Below are 14779 nucleotides of genomic sequence, written 5' to 3' on the forward strand. Positions count from 1 at the left end.
ATTATTGCTAAAAAGCACATGATCTGAAGATTTTTAAATTCCCCTTAATGCAACAATTCATTTTGTTTTTTTTCCTTCCCCATATTAGGGGAAATCGTAGAAAACATATATAGATAGGGGTTATAAGGCAGAATCCAGTAATGGACAGGTAACACAGACAGAGACAGTGGGCCCTGCCATTTTGAGAGATATCATATATCTGTCCAGATGCCATTTTGTCCAACCAGAGGCCATCTTGTTTTAGCCGGGAGCCATGTTCTATACTGTCCAGCCATGTCATGATTCAAACATAATTTTGTGTGAACTGTTTAGAAATTACTTTGTCCTCGCTACTGTTTACCTTGTCTTTTTCTGCAGCTTCTCTGATTGAAGGTCATTTTGTGACTTGTACAGAGCTAACAACAATTAGTATAAACATTCTGTTTCCCTCTAATCTAGTATTTTTCCAATAACACATGAAGTTCATTTGGAAAAAATGGCTTAAATGGGAGGTTCTGGTATATTTAAGCTATCCTATAGCATTTCAGTATTTTATCACCTTTTCACACCCTCTGCAAGTTTTTTTTTCTGTTCTTATACACACAACTGCCTGCATTGAAATAAACGCAGTGGTTTGAGTACAGCTTATGACCAAGTGTCTGTGTCATTCTCTGTGCCTGTTATCCCAGCGCTGGGAACAAAGATCCAGAAATTTGGCAATCACCTTACAATTGTAGAAGGGCTATTTGAACCCTAGAAAAAGATCTTAAACACCACCAAGGCCCTGTAACCAAGTGGGTTACTTTATGGCAACTGCTTATATAGAACAATAATGAAGCACTTAACACAATTATTAAAAAATAGGAATTTCTTTTTTATACTTAGCTTTGGTTGGTATAATCCGATCAAAGCCTAGATAGCTCCGCCCACTGTGTCTTAAGAAAAAGTTGGTGGCTTAGGTCAAAGGATGAACTTGGACGCAAAGTTCTTCAATCTGCTCCAATAGAGAGTAATGCCAGAAACCATAGTGGTTCTTATACCCCAATTCTAGCTGACTGGGCTTTCAGAACTAAGATCTGTGAATGACTACACATGGAAGTACTAAATACACAGAAGGATAGATAGAAGTGTTGGCAAATTATCAGTTAAAAAATTACACATGTATTTTCCTAATTAAATAATATTACCAGATATTGTCACATATAGTTATCAAGCGAACCATTTATATGACGTTAACAAAATTGTAATTCTTGTGCTTAATGATAAAATGTGGGATGCTACTGCTACCCCATTTTACATACAGGATGTTTTGTTCTTGTTCAGGAATTCAAATTCCAAGGATTTTTTTGTTATTTAAAAAAATTCCTCCCATGTTCTCAAGTTTATTGCTAGCTTATCTTTAGTACCTGAGGCCTTCTATATACCACTTGTGGTCTATCTGGAATCATAAGGTCAAAGGGTGACTAATTTTCAGCACCTGCTTAATGGCAGTGCAAGATTGGTGCATTACACATTATACATGTAATAAATGGGAGGAATCATCCAGAAAATCAACTTGTGAAGAGAAATTTAAATTGGTTTTATAAAGTCTTGGAGGTGGAGAGCTCAGAGTGAAGTCAAGTATTTGCTAAATAGAGAACATTTAACAAAAATAGACTGCACTATTTTTTTTGTATATAATTTCCCTTAGAAAAAGCCTTGTAAGATGCATCATCTGGTTTTATTGCGGAGGTGGAAAAGTTTAACCGAATCATCTTCCTGTAAAAAACATGGAATTCGTCCGGTGAATAACTACCTTATACGTCCCCTTAGAAGGCAATGGCGGCCTGGTGGCGGTACAGTGCCACATGTGTGGAAAAAGCAGAACATGACCTGATAAACTAGTACCAGTTTGTTGTCAAGCAGCAGTTTGTTGTCCAGATAACCTCACATTCATGGCTCATTGTGGTGGCATCATCCAGAAAATCAAGTTGAAGTGAGATGTAAATAGGTGGTAGAAACTCATGGAGGCGGAGAGTTTAGTCATGAAGTCAAGCTCTCCTCACCATAGAACACCCCCCTGCTGTGTTTGATGCATTTCCGCCCAGGCTCACATGTCAATCACAGCAGAGCAAGCATTATTTGTTGGGGAAAGCTTGACTTCAATGGGCCATGATGTGGAAGGGGTTCGGATGGGTTTGGATGCCTGACAACATAATGGCAGTGGTTTATTAGGTGAACTTCAGCTGACAGTATCCCTTTAAGATTCCCATTTTGGTTCTTTCTAGATAAAAGATCAGATTTGACCAAATCTGATAGGGCAGAGGACTCAAAAGAATCCTGCTTCAACACCACTGTTTGCTATTACGAGCAGATTTCCAAGAAACTTGTGGGGGCAGAGACAAAGGTGCTTAGAAACTTTGGTTCCTATGTCTGTCATTCAAAAAAACATTTTTGGGGGCCTTTTCAGGACATTTATAACATAAGAGGGAGTGATGTCCAATAGTCTTGAGTGACCTTCGGCACTTCCAATCCAGCCATCAGTTACCAGAAACCAGAATTACCAAGGCAACGTGGGATCCCAGGAGATAGAGCAGGGTAAGTACACACTTTTTTTGCTCTCTTTTTCAACCCTCAAAGGATTATCCATACTTCCCAGACTCTTTTTGGTCAGTCCATTTGGCCTCTTACATTTTTAAAATTGAATGTCCCTGTGCCTTAGATATTCTCTGTCATGTCTAAGATGTAATTTCTCTAAGAAATTGTGGGACAACCCTTGAGACATGAAATGATCGTAGTTGTCTTATTGGACATTTGAGGACCCATCCATCGGCTCAACATATCTTGAGATATTAGACTAACATGAAACCCCTGGTATTGGACAATTACAAACTTTTCGGGCACCAACACAGAGGTGGTATAACTGCTGTTAGAATTAAATGTCCTGGGAAAGGTCAGTATTTTTTTTATTCCTTATAAAATTGTAGCAAATAGGAATCTTTTATAAAGAGTAATTATACCTTTAAAGAGACCTTACTTATTGGACATCTACCACCAGGGTTGAAGATTATAAACCAAGCACACTGACATACTGGTGAGCGCCCCCTCTGGTAGGTTCCACTCTTCTATAAGCTTCCAATGCCCTTGTTTTTAAGAAAAAAAGGTTTAAAAAATTATGCAAATAAGCCTGAGGGGCTCCAGGAAGGTTCCACCTATGGAGCCCAGAGCTCCTCAAGCTAATTTGCATAATCTTAATAGCATTTTTTTTTTAAATCCAGGACATAAGAAGCTAAAAGAAGAGCAGAACCTGCGAGAAGGGACACACACATGCATTTAAATGTGTTATAATCCTTGATCCTGGTGGTAGATGTCTTTTAAGGCTTGTACATCCATATGGGTCGTTAAAAAAAAAAAATTTGAAGGTCTGAATTTAAGAAGAAAATCCATCCATACTTTGATTAAAATACTTATCTTGAGTTTATTACTATTATTTATTATCTATAAATATCTTTGGGCTTAAGTGGACAAAACATGAGCGAAGTTTATACTCAATTTAAATGATAAATTCAGCTTTTTATCTTGAGGAGTATGTGTGCCGATGCTGCGTGCCACTTTATCCTCTACAGTCTATGGGAAAGATTGGGTTACAGTATTCGCTGTTCTTTTATGTGGTTGTGGACATGGATTGTAGTCCTATTCCCACAACATGTATGAAATCAGTGTAACAGTTCCCATGTGTTCCTTTCTATACGTCTTTGTTATCGTCATCCTGATGAGCGCTGGAAGTAAAGATAAAGTCTGGACTGGGGCACTCGCTGCTAAATGTAGACTCCACATGTGCAGAGCTCCCAGTAAAAGCCTTGATAACTCTTGGGAATACCACACGCTACAGGCTCTTCCTCAGTCATCACATTATGTATCTGCTGAAGCTTTCTGTGCTGTGAAATATCAGAACACTGGAAAGAAGAGGAGAGTAAATAGCTCAGCTCCATCCATTAAGCATCTCACAACATCCTGGAATGGCAGCGTGACGAGGGCGATGGTCCTGATGAAGACTTGGCACTGAATGTACCGCTATATATAATTTCCATGTAGATCTAGCAGAGGGCCGAGGTGTTTAAGAAGCTGAAATACTAGAAAGTAACCGCACAAGGTAGTAGTTGCACTTCTGTGTTAACTTTTAACTTTGCATGAGATTAAGTTTTGCATGGACATGGGATTTGTAAAAACATTTGATATATTACAGGCAGTCCCCGGGTTACATACAGGATAGGTTCTGTAGGTTTGCTCTTAAGTTGAATTTGTATGTAAGTCGGAACTGTATATTTTATAATTGTAACTCCCAGCCAGAATTTTTTGGGTCTCTGTGACAATTGGATTTAAAAAATGTTGGATTGTCATAAGAACCAGGATTAACACTAAAGCTTCATTGCAGACACTTGTGATAACTGTTACAGCTGATCACTGTAACCTAGAGTACAGTAAATTACCAACATCCAGAGGGCTGTTTGTAACTAGGGGTCATCTGTTAGTTGGGTGTTCTTAAGTCGGGACCATCTGTATTTTAGATATGCAAGCGTTGCAATGCAGAGATGGAGCAGGGATGAATTTATTATATAGCGAATCTTGGTTTCTTAGTGGAGTTGAGTTATTTATTTGGTACCATGTAAGTACAGTGCTTTATCTATTATTTTTTTGTATATGACCTTTAAATAAGCTTTTTACACTATATATACCAAAAGTTACCTCTGTGTCCAGAAATAACACTGCAAATCTGCAAATAATAATATAATTATATATATATATTTTATAGATACAGATAATATCAATGTATTTTATATAGGTGTTGTTTCATTTATTTATTAATTAATTTTAATTGTTTGCTATGATTTCTCAATTACCATTAATATATTTTGTATTTGTATATATATACTATATATATATATATATATATATATATATATATATATATATATATATATATATTTCTTTATTTATATAGCACACACAGATTACGCAGCGCTGCACAAAGCATTATTGGGGCTACAACTGATTTTGGTCATTGGATGGTGCTTGTTACAAGGAACATGCCTATATCTTATGTCATATCATGATTATAGATTGGATTGTATGTCATGCACAGTCAATGCTTTTAACCTATTTGGAAGCATTTTCAAGTTATTTATATCCCTACAATGGGATACTCTGTCCTCATTACTATGCACTACATAATTTATAAGCAAGGTCATCAGCTGTATATGGATAATCTTCTAAGTACTGCTCCTGCTATCTTATTTAAGGTTTGCTTCATATACACGTGCAATATATGGGATTTCTCCGCTAATGTGAATGATATTAATTAGTATTATTCTCCTCTTGTAAGTGTTACAGCCGCTGAGTAATTTTCCAGGAATCCAGCAATGCTTCCGGAGTACAGTACTATTCACAGACTGCATTAAATTACCTGGAATCAAACAAAATCCATATTTCTAACATTCGATTATATGAGAATGTGGAAAAATGTTAACTCTTCACATTATGGCTAAGCATAATTCTACACTTATAACAACATACTATGCTACGCAGATTCTTGAAGACACAATTTATCATGGGCTTTAAAGGACATCTACCACCAGGATGAAGGAATGTAAACCAAGTACACTGACATACTGGTGTGTGTCCCTTCTGGCAGGATCCACTCTTCTTTTACAGCTTCCTATGTCCTTTTTTTAAAAGAAAACAAATTATGCAAATAAGCCGGAGGGGCTCTGGGCTTCATTTACTGCTATGTAGTCCAGAGCCCATCAGGATGATTTGCATATCTTGCCAGAGGGGGCGTACACCGGCATGTAATCATAGTGGTAGATATCCTTTAAAGGGACACTGTCACCAGCTTTTATTCCAGTAATCTAGCAGCCCCCTCAGGTTGGGTGTTATATACTTTCTATCATTCTGTCTGTCACTTGAAAATTTGACCAAAACAAAAAAAAATTCCTCCAATGTGATATGCAAATGAGATCAGTTTTTGCTTGAGATACGTCTTCTTTAGAGGCTAGAGGGGGTGAGCGTCGTCTCAGGCACTTGGTCTTTTAGTTTTCCGAAGCCGTCGAGTTGTCCGACGGCCACGCCCCCGATTTGCGTCACATGATCCCGTGCGCCAAGAACCCCTGTAAATGCGGCACAACACGGAAATTGTCGGGAAACCCGACGAAAATGCTGTCCGCGGACCCTAAGTAAATGAGCCCCAATATGTAAAATCTGTTCAGCTCCTCCTGCTCTATGACATTCTGTCTGCAGAGTGTACACATGTACAATGTACTCCTGCTCTATAACATGCTACCTGCTGATATGGCGCTATATACAATCTTCTCAGATTCTCCTGCGCTATAACATGCTGCCTGCAGATAGGACACAATGTACAATCTGCTCAGCTCCTCAATCACTATAATATGCTGTAATTTCCAGTGGTTTATATAGCACCAACATTCTAACCTGTAATATATTGCTCACATTAGTCCTTCCCTAAGGCTGACAATCTACTTCCCTAAGTCAAACAATCAAATTTCATAGCTATCCACTTAACCTTTAAGTATGTTTTACAGTGTGGAAGAACACCCACGCAAACACAAAATAAACCTAAAAAGCTCCATGCAGAGGTTAACTTAAATCAGATTAGAGCCAAGGATCCTAGTGATGTAAATGTGCAAATAAGAATTGCCATATAATCATTGGGTCAAAACTAGAAAGGTTGAAAGTAAATGGATAAAATATTGTTGTGTCCACAGATGACTGTAAATTATGTACATTGTACAAGAATCTGTACAATAAACCATGTGACTTATGTTTCTACAGGTGAATGAAAATGAAGAAGATGGGAAGTTCATCAGATCTTGAAGAAACCGACCATACTGACCATAATGAAGACACAAACGTCTCTGCAGATGAATCTCACAGCGATGACAACAATCTACACGTCCACGATGTGTACCAACACTTCAAGACCAAGCATACTAAATATGCCATATTCAGTTCCCCGAAAACAAAAGGTCGTCGCTTTGGTAAGGCCGACACCGAGAGGGAAATGGCTCCTATGGACTCGGTGTATCAGGTAGAAAGCAAGACTTTGGCTCCCACAGTGAAATTTCATGTGCAGTTCGAAAAAGGAAAACCGGGTAACCAGTTGACCAGGTGTGTTCATCTTGATTTTTTGGGTGTGGATTTTGGCCATGGGGAAAAGTCTCTCATTTATCAATTTAAATCCCTGTGTGGACTTCACACAAAGTCGCACTTTATGGGCTACAAACAGGGGAACGCGATCCCTTGTTTGGGTCCCTTTCATCATCAACGTCTGAGCACTGCTCACACTGCCGATGATAATAGAATATGACTGCCTGAGCCGCAATGATGGGCAGGAATAGGACCTGCTCTATAATTTGTGGCTCGCCCACGGCGTGGTGCATGAGCCAATAGAAAACAATGGCGCCATGTGCATGAGGCCTAAGAAGGACATTTTCTAGTAAAGCCTCACGTTTTAAAGGGGTTTTCCCAGGAACAAAAGTTAGGCCCTATCCACGGGATAGGACCTAACTTGCTGATCAGAGGGGGTCTCAGTTCAGAGAAACATAAGGATAGGGACGGGGTACTGCTGTGAGCATGAGTGCAATGTGTGTAGTCGCCATTTGGTTCTTCTGTGTGTCCCAAAGAGCTGTGATCCTATATCTAATTTCAACAATCGATTAAGGGAGAGATACTCAAGAGCAAATTATGAGGGTCCAACACCTAGGACCCCCACAGATCACCTGTTCTTCCGCAACTGAAGATCAGGAATTAGATCTCAGTTTAGTGGTTGATAAACGTCACACAGATAAATAAAATGTTCCCAATTATAAACCTATATAAACAATATGACATTTTTTTATATTGTCTCAGGATTTTTTCGAGTACTGAAATCATGGACGCTGTAATGGACCATATACATTGTTCATATGGATCTGTGTGCATCCATCATAGGAGGGATTCATCCCCAGTAGAGATGAGCGAGCACTAAAATGCTCGGGTGCTCGTTATTCGATACAAGCTTTTCCCGATGCTCGGGTGCTCATATCAAATAACGAACCCCATTAAAGTCAATGGGAGACCCAAGCATTTTTTTAGTAAAAGAGAACATTAAAAGAACAGTGCATAATAAAATATTCCATTGAAATAACACTATTCTTCACTTTTGCAGGTGTGCACGCGTGTCTCCCGCTAAGTTTGGAGATGTTCGGAACATCTGGAATGTGAAGAATATTGTTCTTTCAATGTGTTCTGCACTTAAATGGTCCTGTATCCACTGTTTTTAATGTTTTGATTCTATTCTTCACATTGCAGGTGTGCGCGCGTGTCTTCCGATAGGTTCGGAGATGTGCACGCACAGCTGCAAAGGGAAGAATAGTGTTATTTCAATGTGTTCTTACAAGCAAAACATCAGTAAACATCTGGAATATTTTATTATGTAATAAAAATACTGTTCTTCACTTAATTTGATGCTCGATCTCGAGCCGGCGAGATACTCGGACGAGTATACTCGCTCATCTCTAATCCCCAGCATTTCTTTTCCTGTAACATGAAACAAAAATCCAGATAAATCTGTTAACAAAGTTATCATGACTTGTGTTGGTTTAGGGTTGGCAGGAGATGTCTGTCCTTATCTGTAATAAGTTTGTACTAACAGAACCATTTATTTACTCCTCTAAGTGCCTGTGGATGTGATAAGAAATTCCCATTAAATGGAGATGATGCACTGATAACTAGATCACAGACAAACCAACTGTACTATATATAATATATATATGTGCTGAATATATAGTTTCTTTATCCCTCTGTCACAGGCAGAGCTCATCTGTGGAGTCCACAAACAGCTGCCGGGACAGAACCTTTAAGCTGTATGACCGGACCAGGATCTTTGACGCTGCAGCCTATGGAGACTGTGATGAACTGGATGATCTTATGGTTTATTTGCTGCGGACTCAGAAGCGACTTACTAACAACGAGTTTAAAGGTACATGCAGTCCCCGCCTTATGGACACCCGACTTACAGATGACCCCTAGTTACAGACAGACCTTTCTGCCCACTGTAATCTCTCCGGATGCTTTACTTTATTCCCAGACTGCAATGATCAGCTGTAAGGTGTCTGTAATGAAGTTTTATAAATAATTCTTGTTCCCATAACAGTAAATAATTGTGAAAATACAATTGTCACAGCGAGCAAAAAAACATGTCTCTGTAGTTACAATTATAAAATATACCGGTTCCGACTTACATACAAATTCAACTGAAAGAAAAACCTAAATCTATCTTGTATGTAACCTGGGTATACCCGGACAGTTTTCATACTTCTAGCCTTAGCTTAGAGTTTTAGAAGGTATTATAGAAATTGTATTGTCAGAGATAACCAGTGTTTGGCAGACTCGTTGAAATAGACATTGAAATAAAATAGTTCTGAGATAAATGTGCATGTTTATGTGAGAATCAAGAAAAAAACTTTTATATGGACTGTATTTGAGTGTAAAATTGGGATGTAATGGGCTATAAGTCCCTAAACACATACATTGCTTCCAGACACCCATTCCAGTGGTGTATCTACCAGGAGAACATAAGAATCAAGCAAATTTGGAAAAATGTAACATATCAACATTTCTTAGATGATATTGTGGCCCTGCCTAAGGTGTCTGGTAGTGTGCCTGTTTACTTTGGTTTTGAGATGACATTACTACAACGAATAACAATAGCAAAATCCAAATGCAGTGAAATTGGTAAAAAAAATGCATTTTTGCCATATTCTTGTGGGCTTGGATTTTACGGATTTCACTGTACGCCCCAAATGACATGTCTACTTTATTCTTTGTGTCGGTACGATTACGGCGATACCAAATTTGTATAGGTTTTATAATGTTTTCATACATTTAAAAAAATTAAAACCTGTACAAAAATTTTTCTTTGGATTTTGCAGAAGGAAATTTCTGAGACACAAACGTCCTTGTTGCCAAACGTTTATAATATACAGGCAGTCCCCGGGTTACGTACAGGATAGGTTCTTTAGGTTTGTTCTTAAGTTGAATCTGTATGTAAGTCGGAACTGTATATTTTATCATTTTAACCCCAGCAAAATATTTTTAGTCTCTGTGACAATTGGATTTTAAAACTTTTGGATTGTCATAAAAACCAGGATAAACAATACAGGCGGTCCCCTACTTAAGAACACTTGACTTACATACGACCCCTAGTTACAAGCGGACCTCTGGATATTGGTAATTTATTGTACTTTAGTCCTAGGCTACAATGATCAGCTGTAACAGTTATCACAGGTGTCTGTAATGAAGATTTATTGTTAATCCTGGTTCTTATGACAACCCAACATTTTTAAAAATCCAATTGTCACAGAGACCAAAAAAATTCTGGCTGGGGTTATAATTATAAATATATAGTTCCGACTTACATACAAATTCAACTTAAGAACAAATCTACACACCCTATCTTGTATGTAACCCGGGGACTGCCTGTAGATCTTAATTACAGACACCTGTGATAACTGTTATAGCTGTTTATTGTAGCCTAAAGCTAAAGTACAATAAATTACCAACATCCAGAGGTCCGTTTGTAACTAGGGGTCGTATGTAAGTCACGTGTTACTAAGTTGGAAACCGCCTGTATAGTCAACTAAAAAAAAACGTGTTTATTGTTGATACAAAATCATTCAGATTTAAATGACAAGTAAATCAAGTAATCAATTTTGCTTCTTATTTCACAGAACCGGAAACTGGGAAGACCTGTCTGCTAAAAGCAATGTTAAATTTAAGTTATGGCAAAAATGACACCATCCCATTTTTACTGGACATCGCAGCGAAGACGGACAATCTGAAAGAATTTGTAAATTCAGCATATACCGACACTTATTATAGAGGTACAGTCACCTGGAGCAATAAATATATTATTTCAATTACCATATTTTTCAGTCTATAAGGCGCACAAAAAATCCTTTGATTTTCTCAGAAATCAAAGGTGCGCCTTATAGTCCAGTGCGCCTTATATATGATTCATACTTACAGCCAACAGCTGCCTTGAACTGTGGACAGGTCTGTCACCTGCTGGTCATTCATCCTTATAATCCGGTGCGCCTTATAATCAGGTGCGCCTTATATATGAACCTAGACATTTAATCAGGCATTTATTGATGGTGCACCTTATAGTCCGAAAAATACGGTATTATGGCTTTGTTCTAGTATATTTTGGGATCGCAAGCCTCATAAAGTGCCACATATGGGTGTCGGACCCCAAACAGTTCACTGACATTAATGTGCTCCATATAAGTGGAAGTAAATGAGTACCAGTTGACATGCTGTATGTATTGTTGTTCAGAACTTATAATATTCCAATATTCTGCCCCTTTTTATTGTGCCATTACTTTGTTCAGGTCAGACTGCTCTACATATTGCCATTGAAAGAAGAAACATGAATCTTGTGGAACTTTTGGTTCAATATGGAGCAGATGTCCACTCCAGAGCAGATGGGGAATTCTTTAGAAAAGCCAAAGGAAGAGCGGGCTTCTATTTTGGTGAGAACTTATTTACTTATAACTTTAAAGATTTCACTTTCTTCTAAGCTTGTCTTTACCCACTGGGTTATTTAAAGAGTTCTTCAAGAGATTTGAACTTTGCTTAACCCCTTAAGGACGCAGCCTGTTTGCAGGTTAAGGCTCGCAACTTTTTTTGGAAATTTGACCAGTGTCTCTTCCTGTGGTAATAACTTTTCAACGCTTTAAGATATCTCTGTGATTTTGAGATTGTTTTCTCGTGAGACATTGTAGTTTATGTTAGTAGTGTCATTTCAGTGATCCGTTCCTTTTTTGGGGGGTAAAAATTCAAAAATTTAGGAAAAATTTGAAAAAAATGACTATTTTCAAAGTTTCAAATGTTATAATTTTTAGACAAAAAGTGATACCACAAATTTTTTTTGATAGAAACCTTTTGCCATTGGTCTTCTTTTTATATCCATAATTTGTTTTACGTTTCCATTATTTTTATGGATGTGAGAAGGTTTGAAGTTTTAGTAGCAACTTCTCAGATTTTCTTGAAATTTGAAAAATGCGAACTTTTTGGTGATCAATTCAGTTTGGAAGTGCTCTATAAAGGCTTATGTACTATATACCCCCACAAGTAACACCAATTTATGAACCTAACATCTCAACCTATTCAAATCAGCATTTAAGAAGTCTGTTAACCCTTTAATTATTTTTCCGGAAGCATATGAAAATGGAGTGGAAATTTTGAAATTTCAATTTTTGATTTCAATCTTTCCAATTTAGCCCTAAAACGGATACATTCAGAAGGAATTTGAGGTAAATATATATTCCTAATTTCTTGCCCTGCTTCTTCCGAGTACGGCAATACCAGACATGTGGATGTCAGCTGCTGTTTCCCCGCACATCGATGTCCAGAACAGAGTTAGCGATACCGGGAATTTGGAAGGCCAATTTGGCTGCAAATATTTTGTGGTGCCACAGTGTAATTGAAGAGCCCCTGAAGTAAAAGTACAATAGAAAACCCCCCAAAATGTCACCATTTCGGAAACTAGACCCCTCAAAGAATTTATCGGTGGTTGTGGTGAGCATTTTAACCCCCGACACGCTGGTCAAAATTGAATGCAAAGTAAATGGTGCAGAGTAAAAATTGTGTTTTTATCTCAAAAATGTCATTTTAGTGCCTCATATACTGTGCCCAACCCATGCCACTTTAGACAAACACCCCAAAAATCATTCTGCGGGTTGTCCCGAGTACAGCAATACCACACATGTGCCAATAATTTACAGACTGGGCGCACAGAAGGGATGAGAACGGAAGGAGTGAAATTTTGATTTTCCAGCTCCGTTTTCACATGTTTGGATTTGGAGTGCCATGTCATGTTGGCAGGGCCCGTGAGGTGCCAGTGCAATAGAAACCCCCAATAAATGATACCATTACGGAAACTAGACCCCTCAAAGAATATATCGGTGGTTGTGGTGAGCATTTTAACCCCCGACACGCTGGTCAAAATTAAATGCAAAGTAAATGGTGCAGAGTAAAAATTGCGTTTTTATCTCAAAAATGTCATTTTAGTGCCTCATATACTGTGCCCAACCCATGCCACTTTAGACAAACACCCCAAAAATCATTCTGCAGGTTGTCCCGAGTACAGCAATACCACACATGTGCCAATAATTCACAGACTGGGCACACAGAAGGGATGAAAACGGAAGGAGTGAAATTTTGATTTTCCAGCTCCGTTTTCACATGTTTGGATTTGGAGTGCCATGTCATGTTGGCAGGGCCCGTGAGGTGCCAGTGCAATAGAAACCCCAATAAATGATACCATTACGGAAACTAGACCCCTCAAAGAATTTATCGGTGGTTGTGCTGAGCATTTTAACCCCCGACACGCTGGTCAAAATTAAATGCAAAGTAAATGGTGCAGAGTAAAAATTGCGTTTTTATCTCAAAAATGTCATTTTAGTGCCTCATATACTGTGCCCAACCCGTGCCACTTTAGACAAACACCCCAAAAATCATTCTGCAGGTTGTCCCGAGTACAGCAATACCACACATGTGCCAATAATTTACAGACTGGGCACACAGAAGGGATGAAAACAGAAGGAGTGAAATTTAGATTTTCCAGCTCCGTTTTCACATGTTTGGATTTGGAGTGCCATGTCATGTTGGCAGGGCCCGTGAGGTGCCAGTGCAATAGAAACCCCAATAAATGATACCATTACGGAAACTAGACCCCTCAAAGAATTTATCGGTGGTTGTGGTGAGCATTTTAACCCCCGACACGCTGGTCAAAATTAAATGCAAAGTAAATGGTGCAGAGTAAAAATTGCGTTTTTATCTCAAAAATGTCATTTTAGTGCCTCATATACTGTGCCCAACCCATGCCACTTTAGACAAACACCCCAAAAATCATTCTGCGGGTTGTCCTGAGTACAGCAATACCACACATGTGCCAATAATTTACAGACTGGGCACACAGAAGGGATGAAAACGGAAGGAGTGAAATTTTGATTTTCCAGCTCCGTTTTCACATGTTTGGATTTGGAGTGCCATGTCATGTTGGCAGGGCCCGTGAGGTGCCAGTGCAATAGAAACCCCAATAAATGATACCATTACGGAAACTAGACCCCTCAAAGAATTTATCGGTGGTTGTGGTGAGCATTTTAACCCCCGACACGCTGGTCAAAATTAAATGCAAAGTAAATGGTGCAGAGTAAAAATTGCGTTTTTATCTCAAAAATGTCATTTTAGTGCCTCATATACTGTGCCCAACCCATGCCACTTTAGACAAACACCCCAAAAATCATTCTGCGGGTTGTCCTGAGTACAGCAATACCACACATGTGCCAATAATTTACAGACTGGGCACACAGAAGGGATGAAAACGGAAGGAGTGAAATTTTGATTTTCCAGCTCCGTTTTCACATGTTTGGATTTGGAGTGCCATGTCATGTTGGCAGGGCCCGTGAGGTGCCAGTGCAATAGAAACCCCAATAAATGATACCATTACGGAAACTAGACCCCTCAAAGAATTTATCGGTGGTTGTGGTGAGCATTTTAACCCCCGACACGCTGGTCAAAATTAAATGCAAAGTAAATGGTGCAGAGTAAAAATTGCGTTTTTATCTCAAAAATGTCATTTTAGTGCCTCATATACTGTGCCCAACCCGTGCCACTTTAGACAAACACCGCAAAAATCATTCTGCGGGTTGTCCTGAGTACAGCAATACCACACATGTGCCAATAATTCACAGAC

The 14779-nt window shown here is 38.7% G+C and overlaps 1 protein-coding gene across 1 annotated transcript in view; it reads left to right on the forward strand.

Annotated features, from left to right (window-relative positions):
- The first annotated feature begins 6814 nt into the window (after positions 1–6814).
- Positions 6815–14779, forward strand: part of TRPV1 (transient receptor potential cation channel subfamily V member 1) — a 39738-nt gene continuing 31773 nt past the window's right edge. The window contains exons 1-4 of the mRNA XM_072138419.1: positions 6815–7146; positions 8829–8998; positions 10749–10901; positions 11412–11552. Of these exons, the coding sequence (XP_071994520.1) occupies positions 6815–7146; positions 8829–8998; positions 10749–10901; positions 11412–11552 (796 nt within the window). The remainder of the gene's footprint in view (positions 7147–8828; positions 8999–10748; positions 10902–11411; positions 11553–14779) is intronic.

The sequence above is a fragment of the Engystomops pustulosus genome, chromosome 2 (genome assembly GCF_040894005.1).
Source record: "Engystomops pustulosus chromosome 2, aEngPut4.maternal, whole genome shotgun sequence".
In the NCBI taxonomy this organism is placed as follows: domain Eukaryota; kingdom Metazoa; phylum Chordata; class Amphibia; order Anura; family Leptodactylidae; genus Engystomops; species Engystomops pustulosus.